This window comes from Sceloporus occidentalis, unplaced genomic scaffold, assembly GCF_023333645.1.
Source record: "Sceloporus occidentalis isolate IW3139 unplaced genomic scaffold, rSceOcc1.0.p SCAF_70, whole genome shotgun sequence".
In the NCBI taxonomy this organism is placed as follows: domain Eukaryota; kingdom Metazoa; phylum Chordata; class Lepidosauria; order Squamata; family Phrynosomatidae; genus Sceloporus; species Sceloporus occidentalis.
In genome coordinates this window covers 3,134,480-3,161,902 of record NW_028317050.1, presented here as the reverse complement: position 1 = coordinate 3,161,902, position 27,423 = coordinate 3,134,480, and the positions used below count along the sequence as shown (strand labels likewise).

Genomic DNA, 27,423 nt, shown 5'->3' with positions numbered 1-27,423 from the left:
GTTCTCTATAGAATTTCAGGTGAGTCCACAACTAGGAGTCAAAAACAAAATCATCAAAGGCAAACACCAAGAAGAAATGAATCACAGGTCAGGAAAACAATGCTCCAGCAAAGGAAGCTGGGGTCAATTCTGGTCATTAACACCTTTGATTAGCAGATATCTACAAATGTTTAGGAACTAGAACATGGCTGACACAGGAACGCAGGAATCATAGCAACCACAGAACCTCCTGGTGGTGACATGGGCATATAACTTTTACTGGTTGTAATCCCAAGATTTCTAACAGTATGTTATGTGAGCCTCTCAAGTTGGATGTCAAGTCAGTGAGTCCTATTGGAGTTCCAAGATCCTGTCTCTGCCTGAGAAGACAAGTCAAGAACAATAAGATGCAACAAGTTGGCAGTCAACCCGAACTACAATCCAGACATGAGTTATTTTATTTCAACAAACTCATTGAAGCTGGCCAGAGCTACAGGACTCAATTCTCGTGCAAGAGACCCCAATAAATCTATTGAGTTTACAATTTGCAATATCAACTGTAATCAAAAATACTTTTTCAAGCTCAAGACGATTCTTTCAAAATTGGGGGGGGGGGTTATACATGGATTGATGGTGGTCATTCTATTAAGTGCGGGTGAACTGGGCGCTACAGCTTCACCTACTAAATGAGTTTAGGGTTTTTCTACCATTCCACTTCATTGCTGCATACATTAGGGTATAAAAAAGAGAGAGTTTTTAAAAGGTAATTATTAAGATAGCAATAACATAAGGAAAACTACCTTTCAATTTAAGTGCAAAATATCAAATCTATTTCCATGAACGTTACATTAATTTTAATCAAGTAACTTTGTAACTGATAACATCCATAAATTAGTTTACAGTTGACCTTATGATAGCACTTAAAAAAAAGAATACTTTCAATACAAACATCTTGGTTCAGAGGACCTGGAGTATATGCATACTATACCATAACATCATAATAAACAGTAAACATAAATAATATAACATGCACTCACATGACAATAAGCAATAGTTCATTCAGAAAACAAAAGCCAACCAACAATACACTGATCAGCCATAACATTATGACCGCCTAATATTGCATAGGTCCCTCCTTTGCTGCTAAATAGCCCTGACCTGTCGAGGCATAGTGTTAGGCACGATAAGGCACCTGTTAGCTAGAGTTGGAAGAGGAGTGATGAGGAAGTCCGAGGCCAAGTAGGCAGTGAGCAAATAAAACGGCAGGGTCAAGAGGGAACCCCCGGGTCGGTAAGCAGGCAGCGAGTAAAAGGCAGGGTCAAAAGTCAATCTGGGTAAATAGGCAGGCAGTGAACAAAAGGCAGGGTCAAATAAAGGGACGTGAGCAAAGAGCTGTAGCACAGAGAGTGTCTCAGAATATCTGAGCACCGGCATGATGGATCTCAGGCGTCACATCATGCGTTAGGCCTGCAGACACGCCCCCCCTTGCCTCCCGTGATCGAGCACGCCGAGGAAGGCGGCACTGGAGCTGTATATGGGAGTGGAGACAACGACGGACGCCCCATCTTGCAACTTACAGGACTTGCTGCTAATGTCTTGGTGCCAGATACCACAGCACATACAGCACAGAGACCTAGTGGAGTCTATGTGTCAGGCACGTACCTTGCCACCACAGCCCGACCGTGCTATGCTCCCACGAAAGGGAATGCATCCTGGTGCCATGTGTTCTCCAGGTAAGCGATGCACATGCACCCAACCATCCACGTGACGTAAAAGAAAATGTGATTCATCAGACCAGGTCACCTACTTTCATTGCTCAGTGGTCTGTTCTTATGCTCACGTGTCCATCGTAGGCGCTTTCAGGAGTGGACAGGGGTCAGCATGGGCACCCTAACTGGTCTGCGGCTATGTGGCCCCATACGCAACAAACTGCAATGCAGTGTGTTCTGACACCTTTCTATCAAACAAAAAGAATAGAACCAAGTCTAGAAAATAGGAGAAAATGTTAAATAAATAAATAAAGGATAACTTCCCTTTCTTTTCACTATGCTGGATACGCAGCTGCAACCCTTAGAAACACTCTCCAGGTGTCGTTGTAGTAAAATCAGAAATCCACTAGGGGGCGCTCGTGTATCTCAACAAAACAAAAAACAAATGATAGTGTAGATGTAGAGATATATTTTACAATCAATATGTCCCAAATTTTGCACTCACACTTTTTTTTTTTTTTCCTATATACATACACATAGAATGTTGTATGTAAAATAATGACTATCACTCACTTACTGAATATTATCTTTTATTTATTGATTGGTATTTTTGCATACACCTACAGAACACCATTTTGTTTATTTTATCTTATATATATTTTTTATTTTTTATTCAACATTTTTACAATACAGTTCATACATTTATTTTCCTTGATCACACACATATACACATAATACAGTTCATAATACAGTTCATTCATTTAATTTCCCAGTTCACATATATATACTTATAAAAGATTTTATGTACATTATATACGTAGACTAGTATACAGTCATAATATAGAATCTTCTTTACTCCAGATATTTATATTTTATATTTTTCATTTATTATTTATATTTATTTTTATTCAGTATTTCCATATTTTTACATACATATATTAGAATTCATGTATTTATTTCTCTTTTTTTCACACACATATACACACAGTACGGTTCACATATATACACATACAAAATTCTACGTACATTATATACTCATACTATTACACAGACACAATACGGAATTTTCTTTAATTCAGGTATTTATACAATTCTGTATTTATGATTTTTCATTTAGTATTTGATTATTCTTTATATATACAGTTCATTACAAAATTCATTTACTTTTTCGATTCTTTATTTCTTATCTTTTTTAAATACATATAGTTTATTATATTATTTCATTACCTCCTCAACAAATTTATGTACATGGATTATCCTGCATACTTACATTTTTCTTCTGTTCATCTGACTATGCTGTATCGGAGAGAATTATGCCGATCGAAACCCGGAAGTAGGGCATCTCCTCACTAGAAGCCGTCACGTCAGACGCCGATACGCCGTGCCGTCAGACACACTGATGGACCGATTCGTCAGACGCACAGACGGACGGCGCGAAACTTTAAAAAGACACCGGCAAAACACTTCCGAACACTCCTGATGAAGCCAAACCAGGCGAAACGCGTAGAGTTTGAAACCTAGGACTACCTTTTCTTTCACTCGGACTTTGGACTATCTTTTAATAGCTTTTTTAAAAGCTTTTTGAATCTTTTAAAACAATTCTCGAAAAGGCTTTTGTAAAAGCCTCATACTGCAGTTTTTTAACATTTTCATACAGTCGTTTTTTCTGCTATTTATATAGAGGTCTTCTCTAACTATATATGGTGAGAAGACCCTGAACAAATTAGATAATAAAATATTATTTTACTTGATTTTCGGTGTGCAGTATCTTCATTTGTGAAGAACTTTTTCTGCCATTGGAATCCAACTACAAGGAGGAACATCTTGATACTACGGGCACAAATCATTCTACCTAAGCGTAAGTGCAACTTCATTCTTGCGGTTCCCACCTCTAAGCAATATTACACTATTGGCTTGTTTATGTGTTTTGTTTTATATATGCCGCATCCGTAACCCACCAGGCGGACGGTTGAGCTACTACCTTGATTGACTCAGACAAAGTGTGAGTGCAAAATTTGGGACATATTGATTGTAAAATATATCTCTACATCTACACTATCATTTGTTTTTTGTTTTGTTGAGATACACGAGCGCCCCCTAGTGGATTTCTGACCTTTCTATCAAAACCAGCATTAACTTTTTCAACAAGTTGCGCAACAGTAGATTGTCTGTTAGATTTGACCGCATGGACCAGCCTTCGCCCCCCACGTGCATCAATAAGCCTTGGCTGCCCATGACCCTGTCTCCGATTCATCGTTCTTCCTTCTTTACTTTTGATAGCTACTGACCACTGCAGACTGGGAAGTTCCCACAAGAGCTTCAGTTTTGAAGTAGCCAACACAATTTGGCCCTTGTCAAAGTCACTCAGATCTTTACGCTTGCTTATTTTTCCTGCTTCTAAAACATCAACCTTGAGGACAAAATGTTTACTTGCTGAATAATATATACTACCTGCTTACAGGTGCCATGATAATAAGATTATCAGTGTTATTAACTTCATCTGTCATTGTTCATAATGTTATGGCTCATCGGTGTATATCCAGACAACAAAACAAATGCTCACTCCTGAGAACAAATCATAACACGAAAGGAAAAGTGTGCAGAACATTAAGTAAAATATAAAAACTGTGGAAAAGTCCATTAGCTATCATCAATACACTCTGAGGTCTATTTGCAGCAGCAAAAGACCAACCTACCAATTCACTAATGCAAAATTACCTTTGCACTTGCAAAGAAATCACACAAAACTCACATGCACTCAACTGTAGATTCAAGTTGACGCAAGTTCAAAATAAGCTAGTAGTTCAGAGGTTTATTAAACAACAAATAAGGTGGGGGAGCTGGAGAGGGGCAAAGTCCTAAATAATACCTCCCTCAACCTCTTCCCCTAGTATTTTTTAATTTTATGAGCACATGCAAATTTTCATTCAACTCACATATCAATGCCTGAAAATGACCACGTTTAATTTTGTGAATATTAGCATGCAATCTCAGGGGAGGCTGGTCAGTTTACTCTGGGCTTGACTGACCACTCAAATACATAGTAAACTGACCTTTGTATCTACATCAGGGAGAGATGCTTGAAGGGCCAATACAGCCTTTCTTTCTTGTAGTCACATGAGATTATCAAATTATCAAATAGGATTGACGGCTAGTCATTAATCAGACAAAATTCAGCACACCCTGTCTCACTTGTGTTAGTATACTGTATACTCATTTACTGCATTTATTTTTGTAAATTATGGTTATAACAGGCAATCAATTCTCTTTTTAGTCACCAAAGGAAGGCATGGGGAAGTGTTATACCAAAAAAGGTATTTTAGCCCTGGGGCCTGTGCTGATGCCCACATTTATTGTGGGTACTAAATACACTAGTCAGCTATTGTTGTTCAGCTAGGTGTTTTTCTTCAGCTATCACCTACTGTCATATTCATTCTTCATATTTTTCATCACCTGACAGCTTCTTTTTTTCTTGTCCCTTTCGGTTTACCAGCTGCATTTGCATCTCTTTACACTCAAGCCATGCACTTGTTGTCTTTGTGCTCAGCTCCCAGTAGATTTGTGTTCTTTTTGCTGCTAACATAGTACATGGGTCTCATGCGAGAAGGAGACACACCTATAGAAACTTCTATATTTGTCATGATCCTACCCAGGCTGCGGAGCTGCATATCTCACTCTTGTTTCAGTTTCCCTGTTTTGCTTGAATCCATTCCTGGATTTCCTTTTGCACTGTTCTGATCTCCCATTCCTTGCTTCTGCTTCAGCTCTTTGCTTTTGCTTTGTATCCTTTATAAGGTGTGCCCCCCCCCGTGTGTTCTGTTTGTCTCAGTCTGCAGTCTAAAGGTATGTCTCAGTGCTATGTGTTTGGGTTACATGTTTAGTTTGTTTCGTACCTCTGTCACCAGGGATTAGCGTTAGGACCCACTGTCATTGGAGTACTTTGGCGTAGTGGTGGGCTAAGCATACTATGGCCATAAGATGTGACGGAATCTCCAATAGTTATCAAACAGTCCTAGGCTAGTTTCTGTATTTTTGTGTATCAGTCTGTCCCTTATCCCCGGTAGAGGGGTGTCCTGTTCATGTCTTGTTCCATGTAGTGCCCTGTATCATATATCTTGTCTATTATGTTTCTTGCCTGGTCTCCCTATCCCTTGCTTGTTATGTTTCTTCTATAGCCTCTACTTAGCTTCCACACTCCCAGCCTGCAGCATCCTGCACATGAGTCTTGTGTAATGTCTCATGCCTGTTCCAGGGAGCCTGCAGGATTTAACTTCGTTCTGGACTACATCTGCTGCTATATCTGGGCGCTGGTGTGTGGCTGCACAACCCTAGATGCTCATCACCCGTGAACTCCATCTTTGGGCGCGCTGGGTCATTACAGTCGTCCGTATGGACCCAGTTTCCTGACAATATTTTACATTTGTTCTATAAAATAGTTTATAAAATAGTGTTAAAATCCCTTTTTTTTTTTTATTTATTTTATTTTAAATTCTGGGAGGCTTGATTTAGGGTGCTTATGTTATACAGACACTTAACATATGCCTATAAAATTGGGCCTAACAGGTGCCTATTATAAACCAGATTTTATGGTAATAAAAAGCAGTAGCTCATGTAATGTAAACAGTTCAGACATCACCTATAGGGATTATGTATAAAAAAAAGACTTACCTAATGTTGCTGAGTGCTTTGGACTGTTGACTGTCAGAATAAAGTTATGATGTATATTATCTGAAAGAAAAATAATTTAGTTCTGTCTGCTGCATTGTTTTAAAGAAACAAGAAATAACATCAATAATTTCCATATTTCTAATCTCTAAAATGTTAACACAGTATTAAATCCATTTAATTTCCTGCATGTTTGCAACAATTGTATTTTGCTTATTGTGGCCCTGTGAGAGAAAGAAACAGACTATACATGGTCACTGCACTGATTTTGAGGTGAGTATTAAATTAACAACTTTTTAATTGTAATAATAATTGTGAGGAGATGGGTGCATGTTGTAAGGTCAGGATGTGATCTAGATACGCATGAATGGCACATGGACAGCAATGGACAGCACTAGAGTTCATTTTAGGTAAAACAGAACAGAAGAAATACTAAAATACTCTCTGTTTAAAAAAAATGAATCAAAAACCAAACTTTAGGATAAAAGTCCAAGAAAATGTATAGCTATTATCAACTAATGTTTGAATTGAGAAAAGTAACCACCATTGTTGATGTTAATTACTACTGGCTTAGAAATCTTACCATCTTGTTAGTACATTGTGGCAATATTTTGGAACATTTTATCTATATTGTTAGGGTGGCATAATTTATTTCTAGTATGCAGTTAGTATAATTAGTAGTGTGATACTTGATTACCCATGACTACCTAGATTAAAGTTGCATATTTTAATTGATTGTGTTCTTTTGTGGTACAATTCTGATTGTAAGTATATTTTAATTGATCTTAAAAGTTATGTTTTCATTTTGATAAAGAATTACTTATATTTTGAAAAAGGAGGGACAATGAAATAGCATTCGTCCTGATACGCACACGAAATTTGAAAAGGTAGAGGTAAAACAACTGTAAATGCTGTGATCCTGATTTGTGACTGCAGTAGTCTACCTGGGTTTGCTTTTAGACAACACATAGTTTATTTGGGTTATTTTGGTGTTTAGAGGTCCCTCCCTCTGAAAAATCAAGCTTCAACTGTAAAAAAAAAATAAAAAAATTAATTTGCAATCTCATGATTTGGAGGTCTCTTATGTAACTGGCTATCCTCTTGTAACACTGCCTCTCCCGCTGCTTTTTCCTATGGTGGCCTCCACCTCACTCACACTCCTTGATCTGATGACAAGGAGGGTGGTGGGGTAGGCTTCCTACTCTCCCCAACTTGCTCTTTTCAACCCATTCCCTCTGCTCCATCACTCTCTTTCTCCTCATTTGAAGTCCATGCTATCCGACTATTTAATCGTAACTCCTTACGCATAGCTGTTATATACCGTCCCCCTGACCCAGCTAACATCTTTCTTGACCACTTCTCCTCATGGCTGCCTCTCTTTCTCTCTTCTGATATTCCTTCTGTTATCCTTGGGGACTTCAACATCCCAGTTGACACCCCATTAAGTCCCATGGCTTCAAAATGTATTTCTATTACCTCCTCCTCTGTAAGTCAAATTGTTTTGTTACATACTATTTGTTATGTCCTGTCCACCCATTGTACAGCGCTACGGAATTTGATGGCGCTATATAAAACAATAAATAATAATAATAATAGTCAGTAGGATGGCTTTCAAGCCTCTCCAGGGCCTCAGTGATGGGGGTTCCGTCACAGTTTGTTCAACTAAAACTGTCAATTTTCCGGAAGTATTTTGTCAAACATTTGTCAATGGGTGGAGGGTCAATTTTAAGGCAGCCACGTGTGTTGATATGGTCTTGATAGATATACATTAATTGGTTGGCATGCAAATTTAAGCCCCAACCATAAACTGGAAAAGTATTGGCTTATTGGCTTTTTCATAGAACCCTATAGACCAGATTAATGCCTTATTAACCTCATCCATCATAAAATGAAGCCTGGTTCTCACAAGCTTCACTTGATTCTTCATTCTCAGGCCTGTGGTGGGAGCACGAGGTCTGTCACTTCAGACCTCGCTTTACTGCTCCCTCATCACTACGCGCCGGCTATTGATGCAGAGCGCGGGGGTACAATGTCTCTTCAGGCTCAATCTCCTTGCTATGTGATTCTCAATTGTCTGGGGAATTTGGCAGTTTAGTTTTGAACAGCAAAGAACCTTTATGTTGCTGCCGTGGCTGGAAATAATCCAACATCTTGTCCAAGGTTTCCTTGGGTTTTGGAGTAGTAATTAACTCTGTACAGGTAAAGCCACAAGGCAGTTCTTTAGTTGCTTTTGAGTGGTATAGTGCCTTATGCTACCAGAGCTCAGATAATCTGTGAAGGCACTACCTGTACACTTGGGGACTCTCTTTTCCATGCCTGTTGTCCCCATATAGTCATTTCAAAATCATTGTTTTCAAAATCTAGTCATTCTGCCCCCGTGACCTATTTGGGATTCATTTGAAGATGATCAGTTCAATGTATTTACATCAAACCATAAATGTTTGAAAACTAGACAACCCAGGGTATTTCACATGCTAGTATTTTAACTCTTTCCATGCACTAATTCTACTAACAAACAGTGGTAGTAATTTTGCATTTATTTCACACACATTGTACCTCAATTATGACTTTACAGCTCCTGGTATATGCCACTTCCAAACACCCCAATATATGTTCAGCAACATCTCCTGAGTGCAGTGATACCACCCATGCATACGTTTGTTGAGTTGTTTGATGCTAAAAAGGCGACATCTGTGATTTGCACATTTTTCAATTTGAAATTTTTAGATCAGGTCATCCTGCCCCCATGTGGGATTTGGGACATTTTTCATGCTGGCCAATTCAATTTACCCTTTTTCAAAATATACAGTTTTGAAAACTAGACAACCTGGAGTATTTAAAATACTAGTATTTTAACCCTTTCCATGTAGTATTTCTACCACCAGCCTTTGTCAACATACCAGTATCTATTCAGCAACACCTCCTGTATTCAGTGATACCACCCATGCATAGGTTTGTTGAGTTTTCTGGGGTTAAAAGGACACATTTGTGACATGCACAACTCAGTTTTTCAACTTGGAATTTTGACATCTGGTCACCCTTCCTCCACGGGATATCATTGAAGTTTCCCATTTTCCATTTACCCCATAAAAAAACATATATTTTTGAAAACTAGACAACCCAGGGTATTTCTAATGATGGTATTTTAACACTGTCCATTGACAATTCGACCACTAGCCTTTGACAAAGTCTGCAGTAGTCATTTTTTTTATTCAAACACATTAGTAAGTATAACTGGACATCTGGTAAGTATAACTACCAGTCCACTTAGCTTGGGGCTCAATTCCTTGCTAAGTGATTCAGGGCTGAAGAACGTCTGCGGTAAGTGCTCATTTAGTGACGGCGGACGTGACATAGTGCCTATTGTAAAGTTTGGTAGAGGAGGGATAATGGTCTGTTTTTAATGGTTTGAGTTAAGCCCCTTTGTTACAGCATACAAAGATATTTTAGAAAATGTTATGGTTCCAACTTTGTAGCACCACTTTTGGAAATATCGTATCCTGCTGTAGCATGACTGTGTCCCAGTGCATAAAGCCCTTCTTCTGGGATGAATCGGAACAGCGATTGTGACCTTGGCCTTATTTTCCAACTTCAGCCTGACCTTACGAAGGCTATGATCAGGATGCATGAAGTCCATCTGGCGATCAAGCACCAAATAAAAATATCAAGGTAATCAATGTACAATTTAAGAATTTCACTATATTATGATTTAATGCATTTTTACACACTAATGCATTTTTTGTACACTCAGTCAACTCATTGCAAACATGAATATGCCCTCTGTGTCTTTCCTTCTCCTAAAAAGGTCAAGGGAACATTAGCCAACAGCACCCCAACCCAGTAGGAGAATTGCTAAAATACCCTGTGACAAATCTTTTATCGCTTACTGCTTAAAATAGGTCTCCTGAATCATAGTTATGGAAAAAATCAGATCATCTCAGTTCCTTAAACAAAGAAGATTCCTTCTTCAGGAGAATTCAGGCTAAAAACATTCATTAGAGGGTTTAACCATCCTCTAAGGGAGGAGATTATAAAATGTGGACTATTCTGCACCAGCCTGCAAGAATTCCAACTAAAACTAAAAAAACATTACCTGAAAACCTTTGCTGAGACATCATATAACACATTTATTCATTACATATTACACATTGCATATAAAAACCTTTATGGGACTATGCTGTACCATCTCAAAAAAACACCCCTACTAAACTCTCCCTTACCTATTTTCCCCTTATTCTACCTCATCTTTTCCTCATCTTGCATTCTTTTACAACTCACGCCGTACCCTTTAACTCTTCCCCACAACCCAAAATCCATTCACTCCTCAACTTTTATGTCTTGCATGCTTTCAATGGTTCAAATTTCTTTTTATATAGCATACAATGAGTGTATTTATAGATTGTTCCACCAGACCAGTAGCCAGTACCATTCATCATCCTATCCTACAAAGAGCTGCAATAGATTATAGCCCACTCTATCCCTAGTCATTTATTATCATTTATTGTTTTATATAGCGCCATCAAATTCCGTAGCACTGTACAATGGGTAGACAGGACATAACAAGTAGTATGTAACATAACAAATTCACTTACAGAGACAATAGGTGAGGAGGGCCCTGCTCAAACAAGCTTACAATCTAGAGGGATTTAGTGGGGTAACCAGTTGAGTCCTATTGATTCCTTGGCTTAATTGCCTTATCTTAAGCTAAGAAAAAATAAGGGTGTTTATTTTTTTCTAATGTTTACCCCAGACACTTCTCTTATTACTCTCTGTTACATGTCTGCCCGAAGAGTGTGCAATTCCTACTGCATGAATCTTTAGTTTGCTAGTGAAGGCGAGGATATGTTCTTTTATTGCTGGTTTTGCCAGCAATGATATGCATTTACCATTTGCTTCAGAGGTATTGTGATTCCTCACTCCCTTCAGAGGTGAAAGAGGCCACCAACAAAAGCAATAGGTCCTGAACTGAGGGGTTTGATAAGGTCTGGCAAGTTACTGGTGGTCTGGGGGTACTCTGTCCTTTAATAGATTCCCCCATTGGGTGTTTTAGAAACATTTTGCCGTGATTAATCGTGGTGATGTGGGAGAGCTTGTCTCCTATTCTGACATCTGTCTTGGTGATTAGCCACATCCCCTAAACATGTTGAAGAATACATATTAAGGTATTTACAAAGCACTTTAATATGTGTTCATTGTTGGTGAGGCCTCATGGGACAGCTAAATATATACACATGAGCTTTAAAGGCTAATATTGTTTTATTATTTTAGTCAAATGAGCTGAGCTTTGCTTATAAACACTGTCTACTTTCCCTACAGCTGCCTTCCTCCTCCTGACAGCCATTACCACCTGATGTAATGTGTACCTGCAAGGGCACCGGTGGATCATGTTTGCCTCTTCACATAACAGTATGATGCAAGGTGGAAACCTGCTTTAACAATGGTGTAGTAACTGTTTAGTAATTCAATTTTTTAGGTTAAAGTACATCAAGTTTAACCTTTTTTTTTTTTTACATATTCTTCCTGCTTTTGATCCAAAAGAAGACAAATAAACCCAAATTAAGTTTTTTTCTGATTTTTGAAAACATTTCCTTCTTGACTCCAAAATGCAATCAGATTTCTCCGTGGATCAAAATGTTCTGCTTTTCTTAAAAAAAAAAAAAAATAATAATAAAAAAAAACAGATCCTCTTTCAAGACATTCATTGGACCTCTCCTGGCAATGAATTCCATACCTTTATTGTCCTTACTATAAGAATTGTTGTCATTGTAATCTTTGCTCTACCAGTTTTTGTTACATTTCTTTTAATGAACAGGTCACTAGAGAGTGCTTTATAATGGACCTGCACATTTATACAATGTTATACTATCCTCTCTAAGACGCCAGTTTTCTAGATGCAACTTTTTTAGTCTCTCTTCATAACTTAAATTTTGTAGCCCTCCTTTGGACTTTTTCTAGTTCCATAATGTCCTTAACTGCTGCCCAGAATTGCACAGCATATTCAAGGTGAACTTTGACTTGTAAAGAGGCAAGATGATATCCTCCTCCCATGAATCAATACATGCCATTATCTTATTGGCCTTTGCAGCTGCTGACTGGCATTCCGCACTGTTGGTAAGTCTGTTGTCAACAATTATTCTTAAATTCTTCTCCTTAGTAGTTTTTCCATGGAGATACCAGTTAAAGTAAATGTTGCATTGTTATTATATTTCCCATAACGCAAGGAATCATTTAGAATCTATCCTAACACATTTGTGACTATTGGAAATTATGAAGCACTTTTAACCTAACACTAAGAAGATTAACCCCTTCAGGACCGGGATGTTGATACTAAGGTGTCGCTAAAGGACCAGAGCCGTTTTTGTGTTTTTGCTATGTCTTTCTTCAACTGTAATTTCTCTCTTATCAATTAGTGCACCCACACAAATCCATATATTGTTTTTTTCAGCACAAGTAGGGCTTTCATTTGAAACCATATTAAGCTGGCTGGGTAGTACATTGTTTTGTTTGAAATAAACTGGAAAAAGTGGGGAAAAAATGAAAAAAATGCATTTTTTTACAGTTTTGTATCCATACAAATTGTACACACATTGAACCAATGGGAAAAAATTCTCCAAAATATATTCATTAACTTGTCCTGATTTGGAAACCACCCAATATGGCCAGGATTTTCATCTATTTTGACCAGTATAGGGCAAATATTGCAAGGCATGCATCATGTTTTTAAAATGTCATTTTTTTTTCAAATTTGGCATGGTAGTCTAATAACTGCAATAGTTGTCACAGATACTGATTATCCCCCCAAAATTATATGTTTATGAACAGTAGATAAGTCAAGGTGTACAACTAGGGTCATTTTGACACTTTTCAAACAGGGATTTTATCGCCCCTTGCTGCCAATTTTTTTTGCATATGTTGCAATGTTGCTTTAGATTTCATATTATATTTTGTATAGAATATGTGCAACTGCACCAAACACCAACATCCCCCGGTTCCAATAAGACCTCACATGCATGGTTCATGCATTTTTTGAGGAAGCTATGAGGGCAAAACTGGAACATGCGCATTTTAGTTTTCAAATTTGGAATTTTCAGAAATTGGTTTGCTGGGCCCATATCCCATATAGACCAGCCATTGCAGGGAGGAGTCTCTTTGATTGCAGCATTGAAGGGGTTAACGCTGCACTGTCGCTCTCATGGAGCTATCAGGCAGCAGGGGGATGTTGTGTCAGGTGTGGGGACCCAATCAACACTCAACCCCCTTTCCTGAAGCTGCCCGTGGCAGCTGAAAATGTGATTGCAGGTTTTTCTGCAATCGCATTTTCAGCCTACAGAATCACTCTGTGGGAGTGATCACAGGCTCGATTGTGGCGATGTGGGGACGGTTTTTAGGGATGACGTACCTGGTATGTCCCGGTCTGGTGGTGACATATGACCAGGAAGTACCAGGTACGTCACGGTCCGGAAGGGGTTAATATAACAATCAAATGCCATAGACAACAAAAATATTTACAAGTCAAAGCAGCATGTTCTGTAGACAATGATGACTTCTGGAAATAATTACCAACGAAAACTATAAAGGGATACACCCCACAGATAATGTGAAAATGTCTACTGTTATATAAGCATAAGTATAGCATATTTTACCTGTTTATACATCGTACATAAGATTTTAGTGGCAAAGCAGTGGATATGACCCATGAGCATCGTAATGTCTGATCATGTCTTATGCTAGAATTAGTTAACATTTTCAATTGAAGCAGAGTTCTGTGTCTTTTTGGTGGATATAAGTCTATAATTTGGATATGTTCCAAGTTTATTTTATGTTTGTGAACCCATCCAATATTTTATGATCTACTCAATTCAGTTTTGGCTACTGAAAAAAATAGTAAAATGCCTACTTATATGACTTCAAAAACTTAGAAAACATTTAAAACCTAGGCAGCTGAAAAAAGATGAATAAAAAACTAACAGCAAAACAACTTTTCAGCCATTATAAAATTAATATCTTTTGTTGCTTACTCACCATGATTGTTTTTCAAAGACATCATAGGGTTGTAAAGGTTTTTGGGTGGACGTGATAGCCCATTATCATGTGTTCCTGAATTTAGAGTTGTGCTATTGTTTCTTTCACCGTGACTTCCTTGAACTGACTGATGTCTGAGAATATCCACAAGGGCTCTGAAAGATAATTATAGAAAAATATATATGTAAGTGAAGGGAATAATCTAGTTTACACATAATAAATTATTATTTAATACTGCTATAAGTAGAGAATATAGTGTTATATTTACTAGCGCTATTGGTGAGTCACTAAGTTATCTCAACAGAGAAAAATATTTGCCTTGTGTCTTACCATCAAGATGCAATTAAGTAAATGAGAAAGAATAAGGATATAAACACCACAGAGTCACAAAATTTGCACAAAGTCACAAAGAGTAAGAGGAAGAGGGGTTTTCCAGTCAGGGATACCGCATCTTCTTCTTCCTCTTCTGATGTCCCCCAGGCTGCAAAAATTCATATTAATAAAGATAAAATCACTCAGGTCTCATGTGCCCGGGTTAGACAACGGATTCCACTTCTGGGGTTTACATCCCTCCTTTTTTGGGGGGCTTCACGTCTTAAGGGACAAAGAGAGCATGACCATGGACAAGGTATTGTCTGAGTTGCCTGTAGTGTCTCACACTCATATTACTCAGGAGACATTGAGAAAAGCCAGAGGCAAATGGCCAGACATGGGAGCTGGATCTTGATTTGGAGGTTGATCTGGTACTGGGGTTCCACATGGGTGTCAAAGAAACGTGGTGGGATGATACACATGACTGGTCAGTAAACATACTAGGTTACAGAGGAAATAGCAAAGGAGGAGGGGTTTTGTTTATATGTGAACTCTAAATTAAAGCCCAGTATTAAGGAAGGTGTGTGTAATGACTCTAACATGGTACCAACATGGAAACACTATGGGTGGAGCACAGACATTAAAAAGGTTGCACATTCTTTGTTTGTATATGTTCTACACTGACAAACAGGGCATTGATTGGGGAAGATAAACTTTTATTGAAAATTGAAAAGGCTGCAAATCTGGGAAGTTTTAATCATGGGGGATTTTAAATACCCAGATATAGATCGGAATTGTGGAACAACTAGTTCCACTAAGGGCAGCGAGTTTTGTAACCTGTTCAATGAAAAATGATGTCATAATTATTTGACACCCGAACCAGAATGGATGCTTGGCTGGAATTGGTAATAACTTCAAATTAGCTGCGTATCACAAACATCCAAGTAAGAGAACACTTTGAAAATAATGTCCATAACATGGTTTCACTTTCATGGTTTCAGATTAATTTAACCCCTTGATGACAATTGCCGGTCCGGGCACGTCACGGAAATTCAAGTCGATAACGACAAATGGACCGGCACGTCATTAAACGGGTGCAGAAAGCGATCTATTTTCGCTTTCTGCACCGAAACGGCGTTGCTGTAATGCCTCGACCTCGAGGCATTCAGCAACGCCATTATCGGCACAAAGGGGCCATCTCTGGCCCCTCCCCGGGGCGTCAACATCCGCCATACTTTGTATGGCGGCGGACGCCCATTTTAAAAGCGTTTAAACACCAAACACTTACCTGGGGATGGACTATGACCGGTCCGGAGAGCGGTCACAGCCGCAGCTGCCGGTGATCGTCGCCATCAGCAAGATGGCGGCGGTCCGGGAAAATTCAATAAAGAAAAACAATAAAGTCTAAAAAGTTCGCTAGACGGTCTCCAGACCCTCTAGAGAACTCTGGCTCCACTTGCAGGTTGAATATAGGTACTGCATTCAACCATGCAAGTCAATGGAGCTCAGCTTTCTAATCACAGTGTGATTAGAAAAAAATAAAAAATAAAATAAAATTAATAATAATTAGAAAAAAAATAGTAAAAAAACAGTAAAATGTAAAAATAATTTCCCACTGATGTCACTATCAGGGGAACCTTCAAGTTGAAAAAAAATGTTAAAAAAATTAAAAAAAAAGGCAAAAAAATATATATATATAAAAAATATATTTTTGTGAGCAAGTCCTAAAATTAGCATATTAGCTTAAAACAATTCTCGCATGGAAAGAGTTAAAATACTGGCATATTAAATGCCAATGGGGTGTCTACTTTTAAAAAATGTATGATTTGATGGGGTAAATTGAATTGGCCGGGTTCAACAAGGTCCCAATTAACACGGGGGGAAGGATGGCCACACATCTAATTTCCAATTAGAAAAATGCACACGTACCAAATGTGGCCTTTTAGTTCCCCCCAAAAATGACAAACCCATGCATGTGGGGTATCACTGTACTCAGGAGATGTTGCTGAACACATATTGGGGTGTCGTGTGACAGCGGCATATACCAGGAGCTGTAAATTCATACATAAAGTAGGTGTGTGTGGGAAAAATACACACACAAAAATACTACTGCAAACTTTGAAAAAATGCTGGTGGTAAAATGTGTGCATGCAAAGAGTTAAAATACCAGCATTTAAAATACCCTGGGGTGTCTAGTTTTCAAAAATATATGGTTTTGTTGGGCACACTGAAATGGCCCGGCTCAAAGATGTACCAAATAGGGCATGGGCAGTGGATCCCCAAATGCCAAAGTTCAACATTGAATATTGTGCATGCCCCAAATGTGGCCCTTTTGCCCCCAAACAGCCAGGCAAAATCATTCATGTGGGGTATCACTGCGCTCAGGAGATGTTGCTGAACACATATTGGGGTGTTTTGTGATAGTGACATATACGAGAACTTTTTTAATTCATACCTGAAGTAAAATGTGTGTGACAAAACATATGCAAAAAAATGACTATCACAAAGTTTGACAAAGACTGGTGGTAGATATGGTGCATGGAAAGAGTTAAAATACTAGCATTTGAAATACCCTGGGGTGTCTAGTTTTCAAAAATATATAGCTTTATTGGGCACACTGAAATGGCCCGGCTCAAAGATGTACCAAATAGGGCATGGGCAGTGGATCCCCAAATGCCAAAGTTCAACATTGAAAAATGTGCATGCCCCAAATGTGGCCCTTTTGCCCCCAAACAGCCAGGCAAAATCATTCATGTGAGGTATCGCTGTACTCAGGAGATGTTGCTAAACACATATTGGGGTGTTTTTTGATAGTGACATATACCAGAACCTGTTTATTCATACCTAAAGTAAAATGTGTGTGAAAAAACAAATGCAAAAAAATTACTACCATAAAGTTTGACAAAGGCTGATGGTAGAATAAGTGCTTGGAAAGGGTTAAAATACTAGCATTTGGAATACCCTGGGCTGTCTAGTTTTCAAAAATATATGATTTGATGGGGTAAATTGCATTGGCCGGCTTCAAAGATACCCGAAATGGCACATGGGGGGAAGAATTACCAGATTTGGAAAAAATGGCTTTGAAATAGCAAAACGCTACCTGTACTTATTGCTCCATAACGTGCAGAAAAAAGCAAAAAAACATAAAAACATTGGGTATTTCTAAACTCAGGACAAATAGTAGAATCTAGTTAGCAGGTTTTTTTATTACCTTTTATAGATGAGTAAAAGATTTTTCAACTAAAAGTTAGAAACAGTCATTTTTTTCTAAATTTTTCACCATATTTTATACTTTTTTTTAATAGTAAATAATATGATACAATCAAAACAATGTCATCTAAAGAAAGCCCTTCTTGTTCTGAAAAAAACAATATCTAATGTGTGTGGGTTCAGTAAACGGGAAAGAAGAAAATTACAGCTAAACACGAGCAGCGCAGAAATGTTAAAACGCCCATTGTCACGAAGGGTACAAAAAGTAAAATCATCCTTTGTCACGAAGGGGTTAAAAAGATAATTAGTAACTACTCCACCAACACACTTAATTTAAGAAGGGCCAACTTTGACACTTGAACATATACACTTGGAAGGATTGTTTTCTGGACATAACACAGACAAGTGGAATAGCTTTAAGTAAACATCACAACATTAAACACATCAATATATACCTTTGGGAAACAAATCCAAAAGACAGAAATTAAAACCACTTACCAGTAACGTAAAACAAGAAATTAAATACAAAAAAATGGCATTCAAACATTATGAAGCAAGGGATCAGCAGCATTACCTACAGAGTACAAAGATGCCAAGAAAGCCTGCAAAAAAGCAATTAAAATGGAGCAATTGTAAAATAAGAACCTGTTGGCAAAGTAGAGTCAAACTAATCCCAAATGTTTTTTTTTTAGTATATAAATCTAATTATATAAATAAATACTATCTGAAATGGAACATTTTGTTAGTGAGAACCAGTGGCGTCGCTACAGGGGGGCAAGGGGGGGCAATTGCCCCCCCTAGGTTATTCCTTGCCCCCCCTGTTGCCCCCCCCGCCGAATTTGTAACCACCCAGGACAGTCCCTGGCTGCTAACGACGGCATGGTGCCGTCGCTAGCAGTCCCAGTCAGGTGCTAACGACGGCACCATGCTGTCACTAGCACTATCTTACCTTGATGGAGGTCTGTGGACCTCCATCACCACCTACCTCGGCGATCTGCCCCTCACACTGAAGGGCATCACCGGGGCCACCCGATCCGCCCGGTGACGTCTTGCGCAATGACGCGATGACGTCACCGCGCAACTTTATTAACAACTGACAATTGTCAGTTAAAGAGGTATGGGGGCATGCTGCTTAGATGCCTGTATCCAACATATACCATTGGAAAGGTAATCGCCTCACCTTTCCAACGGTATATAGATTGTAAAAAAAGAATAAAAAATATTAAGTGAAAAAAAATAAAAATGTAAAAAAAATGATTTGGGGGTCTCTTAAGGCAGATAAAAAAAGATCAAAATTGCCTAGAGACCCCCAAATTAAATTATTTAAACATAAAGTAGTTTAACTTTAAAAAAAAAAAAAAGTTTAAGTATTCTAGCTAAATGATCACTGTGGTAGCCAATGTTACCACAGCGATCATATAGCTATAAAAAGTCACATTCCCTTTTTTAAAATGGCCGATACTCATTTTTAATCCTATGATCCCTTTGATCATGGGGTTAAATTTAGCCAACGGTAGAGGGAGGCAATTTTTGAAATCCTGATGAACTGCAAATATTATTAAAATCAGCCATTTAGCCTGTGCGGTACGTGAGTACCGAGTTTTTATGTGAATTCCAATTGATCTTTACCTGCAAAGCTTGGTTTGTGCTTGACATCCGTAGTGGGGGCATTATTTGAAGAGTTGGTAAAGGCATACATTCAAGAATACATCTTGAATCTTGAAGACGTGTCTTGTCAATCCAACCTAATAGCATTCTATGAAGTCAGTAACAATATAGATCTAGGAGTGGCAGTAGATGTGATCTATTTGGATTTTGGTTCCACATAAAATGTTACTGTACAAATTGTTAGAAATAGACTTAGGGGCAAATGTATTTGGAATGTGGCTAAAAAATATAATGCACAGAGTGGCTGTAAATGGAACATTCTCAAACTAGACCAAATTATTAAGTGGAATATCTCAGTGGTCTGTCCTGGGTCTTCTTCTTTTTCATTTATTAATGATCTTCCACATTGCATTGAGAGTCATGTCTCAGTGTTTGCTTATAACACAAAGTTAGTCTAACCTTGATCTTGCATCTCTGCAGGAGGATTTAGATAGAGTGGGGGACCAGGTAGTCAAGTGGCAAATGAAGTTCAATACAGACAAATATAAAGTTATGCATAATTAACAACAATGACACATATACTTTCAAAGGTATCTCCTTGGGAACAACTACTAAGGAGAAGGATTTAGGAATAACTGTAGTCAACAGATTTAGCAACAGTGCACAATGCCAGTCAACAACTGCAAAGGCCAATGAGACATTGGCATGCATAAAACGGTGTATTGATTCACAGGTGTAAGATATAATCTTCTCTCTTTATAAGTCACTATTAAGACCTCACCTTGAATATGCAGTGCAATTCTGGGCACCGGTCCTTAAGAAGGTTATTATGGAACTACAAAAACTTCAAGGAATGCTACAAAATTAGTAAGGGGATTGGAAGATCTTAGTTATGAAGAGAGACTAAAAAAGTTCCATCTATATATGCTAGATAAACAGTGTCTTAGAGCAGGGGTCCCCAACCACAGGGCCGTGGACTGGTACCAGGCCATGGTCTATAAGCAACTGGCCACATGGCAGTTCAGGGTAGATCCTCCTCTCTGGCAGCCGTGGACATCTGTGTGATGCAGACAACCCTGTTGCTGCAGGCACTTCCGGCACTTGACGGAGCGCCAACATAGAAGCGGATGTGACGAGCAGCAGCAGAGGTTGTCTAGGCGCATCGTGCAGATGTACACCGGCTGCCCCCACTAGGCACCAGGGAGTCTGGGGGTGCATTGGTAAGTCGGGGGGGTCAGAGTGGCATATCTAGTGGGGCATAAAGCATATCAGGGGACCAGAGTGGCATATCTACGGGGCATAAAGCATATCAGCAGGCATAGTGGCATATCTAGGGGGGTATAGTGGCATATTTAGGGGGCATGGTGGCATAAAGCATATCAGGAGACAGAGTGGCATAACAGGGGGCAGAGTGGCATATCAGGGGCCAGAGTGCCATGTCTAGGGGGTAATGGTGGCATAAGGCATATCAGCAGGCAGAGTGGCATATCAGGGGGCAGAGTGGCATATCTGGGGCACAGAGTGGCATTTCTAGGGGGGCATAAAGCATATCTGGGGGGCAGAGTAGCATATCTGGGGGCAGAGTGGCACAATTGTATGTGCTTTTTATGGATGGAAAGACAACCAGAGAAGTTGCAAATATATTTCATTATATTTTAAATGTAATAATAATAGAAGTAAAATGCACAATAAATGTAATGCACTTGAATCAAACCCAAAACACCCCGCCCACGGCCTGTGGAAAAATTATCTTCCACAAAACAGGTCCCTGGTGCCAAAAAGGTTGGGGACCGCTGTCTTAGAGGGGATGTTATAACATTTTATTAATACAGCACATGCAGGGCCAATATAATGACCTCTCCAGTGACCTGTTAATTAACACAAATGTTAATTAAGGGATTATTTCCAGTAATAAAGATATCGAGTTCACAGCCAAGAGAGGTGGTGGTATCAAAAAAAGGGTCTGGGTATTTTTTTAAAAAGCAGAACATACAGGACTGGAGCAGAGTCATGTGATTTCACGTACATTCACGTGACTCTGCTGGGTTCCGCTTCGTCTGTGCAGTACAAAAGACCCTCCCACAGGTAAGTAGCAGGGCTCTTGTGATCCCGGTTGCCCTGACTGCCGATCTCACGCGGGCCGCACCTCAAGGGCCGCATGTTGGACGCCCCTGATATAGTCCCTTTTCTCTTCAATATCTCCCATACTAGATCCACATTAATGAGAACATTATACTTTAATGTTTTTAGCATCTAGATTAGATTATTAGAGGAAGCTCAATGCTATATTTCCCTCTGCAATGGTATTGTTTGAACATACTAAGTCACTGTCTATTTACAATGCAGTTTATACACAAAGAAGCATATATTACTGGAACACAGTGCAGATCCTTACCTTAAAGGGTATATTATTTGTAGCCATTAGTTTTAATTTCTTTGTTAATTAGTGTTAAGTTTTTCTTCATTTTAAGGATTTCCTGAATTTGGCATGCAATGTACTTTTCATATCATTGCCATATGTTTGTTATAAACAAAATGATTTATCACTTAGAGTGTAACCCACTGAATTGTAAGGCGTAGAAGACAAAAGAGCAAAGTAACATAAGCACTTATGTTCTTCAATAATTGTTTGCTCAGTTTTTAGAAAATGGTTTGTAGGGATTGTAACAAGTACAGACTTAATGGGGTGTATTCACGATGAGTGCATGGAAAAATTGGACATTTACATCAACCTTGACGGATAATCAACAAAAATACCCTCTGCTCAGGGGGATAAGGGCCAGGACTGCATACTGACATTTAAAGGGGAAATGGGCGGGGAGTGGAGCGTGTCAAGACCCCACTCCTGCGACCCGTAGGATTCTGGTGTTGACCCTGAGAACCGGAGCTTCTCCCTGAGTTCTCCAGGTCAAACCCAGAGAGTTCCCAGGTATATTTATGAGAGGCACACATCTCATCCTGTTACCAGTGGGTAATTTATCTGAGAGTATTGTATAATTTACCAGTCTACTATTTATCTATCTATCATTACTGAGCATTTCTCCTTAAAGTTTCATTAAAGGTTCATAATAATATTAAAAGCTGAATAAGTGTAACACATCAATTACAATTTGACCATACTCTAAATAAGCTGATATGGCCCTCCTTTTTAACTTTACCTGATATAGCAAGTTACATATTAACTGGCAAATTATGTTTAATATTAGATTAGAAAGTCACATAATAATAATGCAATATTTTGTAATAATGCAATAGTTTTTGTTTAATTCAACCCTCTCTGCTCACCTGGGTACATTAATCTCTCTCCCCCGTGGGCGCCGAGAGGTCTTGTTGAATACAATCTTTGCTCCGATGCCCACGGCTAGGGTGAAACTAATGACACCACAGATGACATAGACAGTGCTATTAGTTTGGGCTGCATGTCCATTATTGTTCAACTTGCTGTTAGCACTGGTAGTGGTAGGCTGGGTAACACGTGCCCAAAATGGGCTATTGTAGTTACGACAACTGTCCTGGTCCAAGCGCTTGTGATGATGCTCACAACAAAAGCGATAGTGACAGGTGCCGCAACAGTATCGAAAAGTGCCTGTTGTACAGTTAAATGTGGCATCATACTGCCCCATCACATCATAGTATCCATAGCACATGTCTGGGTTGATTTGGATTTTTCCTGAAGAAGTGTTCTGGGCATGTGGGCGCTTAATATGTGCAAGCAGCATTGGCAAAGCCTGTGTTTGGTTAATCTGCCATTCACTTTGCACAACTCCAAAACTGAGAGCTGAGTGTACACGGACAGCATCCATAATAACACTTAGTAACACTGTCAAAAAATGATACATGGCACGTCAGACAATTACAGTAGCAAATATGTTTTCTTTTAAATGTGTGATTGTATCCTTTGATTTTGGTGAGTTGATCACGTTCCAGATGCTGTGGTTGTTCTGTGAAGAATAATGATGTACCTCACACTTGTCTTCTAATGTTTTCTTAAATTTTTATAAAACATCTTCACTAAAAAAAGGGACTCCAAAGAAAACCTAAAAAAGAAAGGAAAAAATTATTTTGAGTTGTTATTGCATTTAAATCATGAATCATGTCATTTATGTATAACTAAATTCTGTTTCTGAGTCTCATTCATTTCTATCAGTATTTCAACCTATAAAAACAATATACAAAAAATAAAATAAAAACAATATCTATGTATCCTACAATAAACCATATTAAATGGTTAAACCCTCAGCATATGGAAATTCATTGTCTAGAACAGCTACACACCATGCCCACCTGGGACTCTGACCAAGAGTGTCTGTGCTCTTGCATCACATAAATCAGTGCTATATGGAGGCACAGTAGTTCCGGCTTCTGTACAGTCTTTCTTAAAGTGACAGACAGCGTTTGCAGCTGTCGCCTCGTTTAAAACCCTTTGAATAGGAGGGCTGTTTAGATAATCAGAGGACTTCAGTGAACTGCCTGAGTTAGTGCCTTATGTATTTTTTTGGCCGTGTATGTTGTGCTTGCTCTGTGTTCTTCTGGTTTGACCTTGGCTAATGTTCTGACCATCCTGACCGTCTCCTGACTGATTTTGGCTACGTCTTGACCAAGTATTCTTCTGCTCGTCCGGTTTTTGATCCTGGCTTGTTCCCGACCATTCTGTCCATCTCCTGTTCTGACTTTGGGTATGTCCAGACCAAGTATTTGTTTGCCTTTCAGTGACCCTGGCCTGTTTTTGACAATCCCCTTATCTCCAGTATATGGGTCTTCTCTGCCCCTTAACCCACCTGCTGTCTTATTTCAAGAGGCTGATTCATTTGACCACCTCTAACCTCCTCCAGCGACGAAAGGCATCATAAACACGCTTAACATAAAACGCTTCTGACAAGTATCTGTCTACTTCTCTCAAACTACTGGAGCCAATGTAGATTGTCAGTGAGGATTTTGCCCTTCACCCGTGTTCCCAGGAAATGTAAGAACTGACTCTTATACTTGTGTGCAAATCAGGTCCTGGCCTGCCTTAGACTGTGGGCCCCTATTATCAATTGCATTAACATGAAATAGATCAATATATTAACATAACATCATAAACACGCTTAACATAAAACGCTTCTGACAAGTATCTGTCTACTTCTCTCAAACTACTGGAGCCAATGTAGATTGTCAGTGAGGATTTTGCCCTTCACCCGTGTTCCCAGGAAATGTAAGAACTGACTCTTATACTTGTGTGCAAATCATGTCCTGGCCTGCCTTAGACTGTGGGCCCCTATTATCAATTGCATTAACATGAAATAGATCAATATATTAACAGAAAAGCAGTTCCAAAACAGCTGCAAATATATCAATACAACAGGACAAAAACTACATAAATTAAAAATGTAGCAAATTGGCACATAAGCAGTTCTGAAAAAGGCAAAATAAACTCCCCAAAACACAATATATAGACACAAAAGCAATTCTGAAAAAACTGCATAAATAATACAAAGTACTGGGATAAAAACTGTGACGGTTCCTAGAGTCACCCTATCCCTTCGCTATTGTTGCCCTGACTCCCAGAGGACTATTCCCAAAAGAGCGACCTGATCGGAGCACGGACAGGCTCCAGGGGCATTCGTGAGTGAGACATTCACTCACGTCGCTTTGCTTTTCTCCTACTAGGATCAGGTCGCCATTTTAACCGTATCATCTTTACATCCCTGGGACTCTATCTTAGATTTAGCGGAGGGCTGAGTACATCGACCACCTAGTAAGTTAACTCCGAAGGCCAGTGGTACCTAGGACTGTTTCCTATGGAACTGTTTGCGGCTACCACCTCGTGTCCGGCTGGTTCTTCCACTCAGTGGTTCGGGGACTTTGCTGGACTCTAGGACGTCGCTATTTTCACGGATTGTACCCCTCAGTTAATGTTATCCAGTGACATGAAGCTCTTCATTGTGTTAATAGTAAAAATTTATTTTATTGCCTTATTCTGTAATAGTTCGCACACGGCACACTAAGGTCTGGGAGATAATCTAATAAAGGTAATGCGTGCTCCTTATCTTAGTAGCGCCTGTGTCCTTTTGTATTGTTCCCCCCCTGTGGTGTCCCTTCCTTTAAAAGGCGAGACTTGTCCCATAATAAACAGATTCCTTTTGTTGTACCTAAAGACTAATTTCGCCTGTTTATTTGGGTACTGGATAGCGATATCCCTTTACTTTGCTTGGGGATATTGCCTACGGATTGCGGTGGACTATCGTCTTGAAGGGAGAAGTCGCTCTTGACAGAGAGGGACAACCTTAGGTCCCTGGTTGGTCCGTCACAACTGGTTGGCAGCGGAGGGATCCGACTTCTCCAGAACCCACACTGAGACCAGCCCAGCTGGGGGAAATATAGCCGTTGGCTTGACCCCGGTCTCAGCAACTCAGCTTGCCAGTGGATGGAGCGGTGCTACGATCGACTAAAGCGGAGCACCCTCAAATATCTACTGGAAGCTAGAGGACTGATAGCCAGCAATAAAAAGCAAGGCGGTCATGAAGGAGCTGATGGAAGGTGACCAGAGGAGCTCACCCACGCCTCCGGTTCGCGGCTACCATTCTCTAGAGCACCTGTGTGTAGGGGGTGCTCACAAAGACTCCTCCTCCTGTGCAGGTCCTCTTCGAATGCCAGGAGGAGGACAGAGGACGTGTGCGCTCCCCACGCTCCCCTCTTATCCCTTGCCTCCATGGCGACGGAAGGACGCACTGTCCGTGACGTCCCTAGCTGGGGACGGGGTGATTGATCGCAGCAAGTTTAAAACCGAGCACTGGCTTGCATTCCGTGCTCGGTTATCGTGTTTGCTGAGCTCACTGTTGTGAGCAGTATATTCCTAAAACCTCATTGCTATCCTGCTATTCTGCATATTTACCAGAACGTACCTGTTCCTCTGAAGACCTGGTTCCCTAACCGGTGTTCCTCATTTTACAAAGTTTGTTTCTTTGCCTTCTCGTCGCATCTTTACCTGGCGTTCCTGTTCCTCTGAAAAGACCTGGTTACCTAAACAGCACTAAGCGACCTGTTCATTCTGTTGCTGAATAAATCTGATATTGAACACCATTCTCTGCATCCTAGGTTCCTTCTCCATTACCAGTGTTACAGGGGATCGGACATGTTGGATGTCCAAAGGGAAGTCCAGTGGCGCCTGGACCTCCTAGGCAAAGACAGCCCACAGGAAATCGTCCAAAAAAAATGATCTCTGAGGCAACACAGCACCGGATGGCAGAGGTGAACAGTGCCGGGAAAAGAACTGAATCCGGACACGGTACCTGCCATAAGTAATTGCCCTACACGGTGTTTCGAATGTTTGAAGATGGGAAGGAGGACATAGACAGCTTCCTGCAAGTCTTCGAGAGGCAGTGTCGACTACAAGGACTGGAAGAAATCTACTGGGTGGCTGTCTTGGTAAGCCGTCTAACGGCAGAGCTGCCGAGGTATACCAAGCGGTACAAGAGGAAGAGAGCCGGGACTATGAGCAGGTGAAAGAACGCTTGCTGGCCAGGTATGGCATCAACCCGGAGGCTCACTGGATTAAATTCCGGAATTTGCATAGAAAAAAAGGTCAGCCGTTTACGGAATAGGCACATCAACTGACCCGGGCAGCGGAAGGCTGGGTGACCGGCTGCCAAGTAGAGACAATTGACCATGTTATGCAGCTGATACTGTAACGGCCAGGAATGGTCAGGATCAGTAGCTTAGGATCCACAGTGCAGAACCCGGGCACGAGCCAGAGGCAGGCACAATGGTACTGGAGTAGCACACCAAAACGAAGCCGGGTAGGGGCTGGAGAAGTCCGGATAATCGTGAGATGAAGCCGAAGTCAGGATAACCGTGAGACGAAACCGAAGTCAGAACTTGGAACAACACAAAATCGCAACTGAGCCCAGAGAAACAAAGCAAGAAACTCTTTGACAGG

General features: G+C 39.8%; 1 protein-coding gene across 1 annotated transcript in view; it reads right to left on the bottom strand.

The window, feature by feature from the left end:
- SHISA7 (shisa family member 7) overlaps positions 1-23,152 on the bottom strand; it is a 50,786-nt gene extending 27,634 nt beyond the window's left edge. Inside the window, exons 1-3 of the mRNA XM_089494249.1 lie at positions 22,791-23,152; positions 14,376-14,530; positions 6,357-6,416 (exon numbers count right to left, since the gene is read on the bottom strand). Coding sequence (XP_089350375.1) covers positions 6,357-6,416; positions 14,376-14,530; positions 22,791-23,152 — 577 coding nt within the window. The remainder of the gene's footprint in view (positions 1-6,356; positions 6,417-14,375; positions 14,531-22,790) is intronic.
- Positions 23,153-27,423: the final 4,271 nt, after the last annotated feature.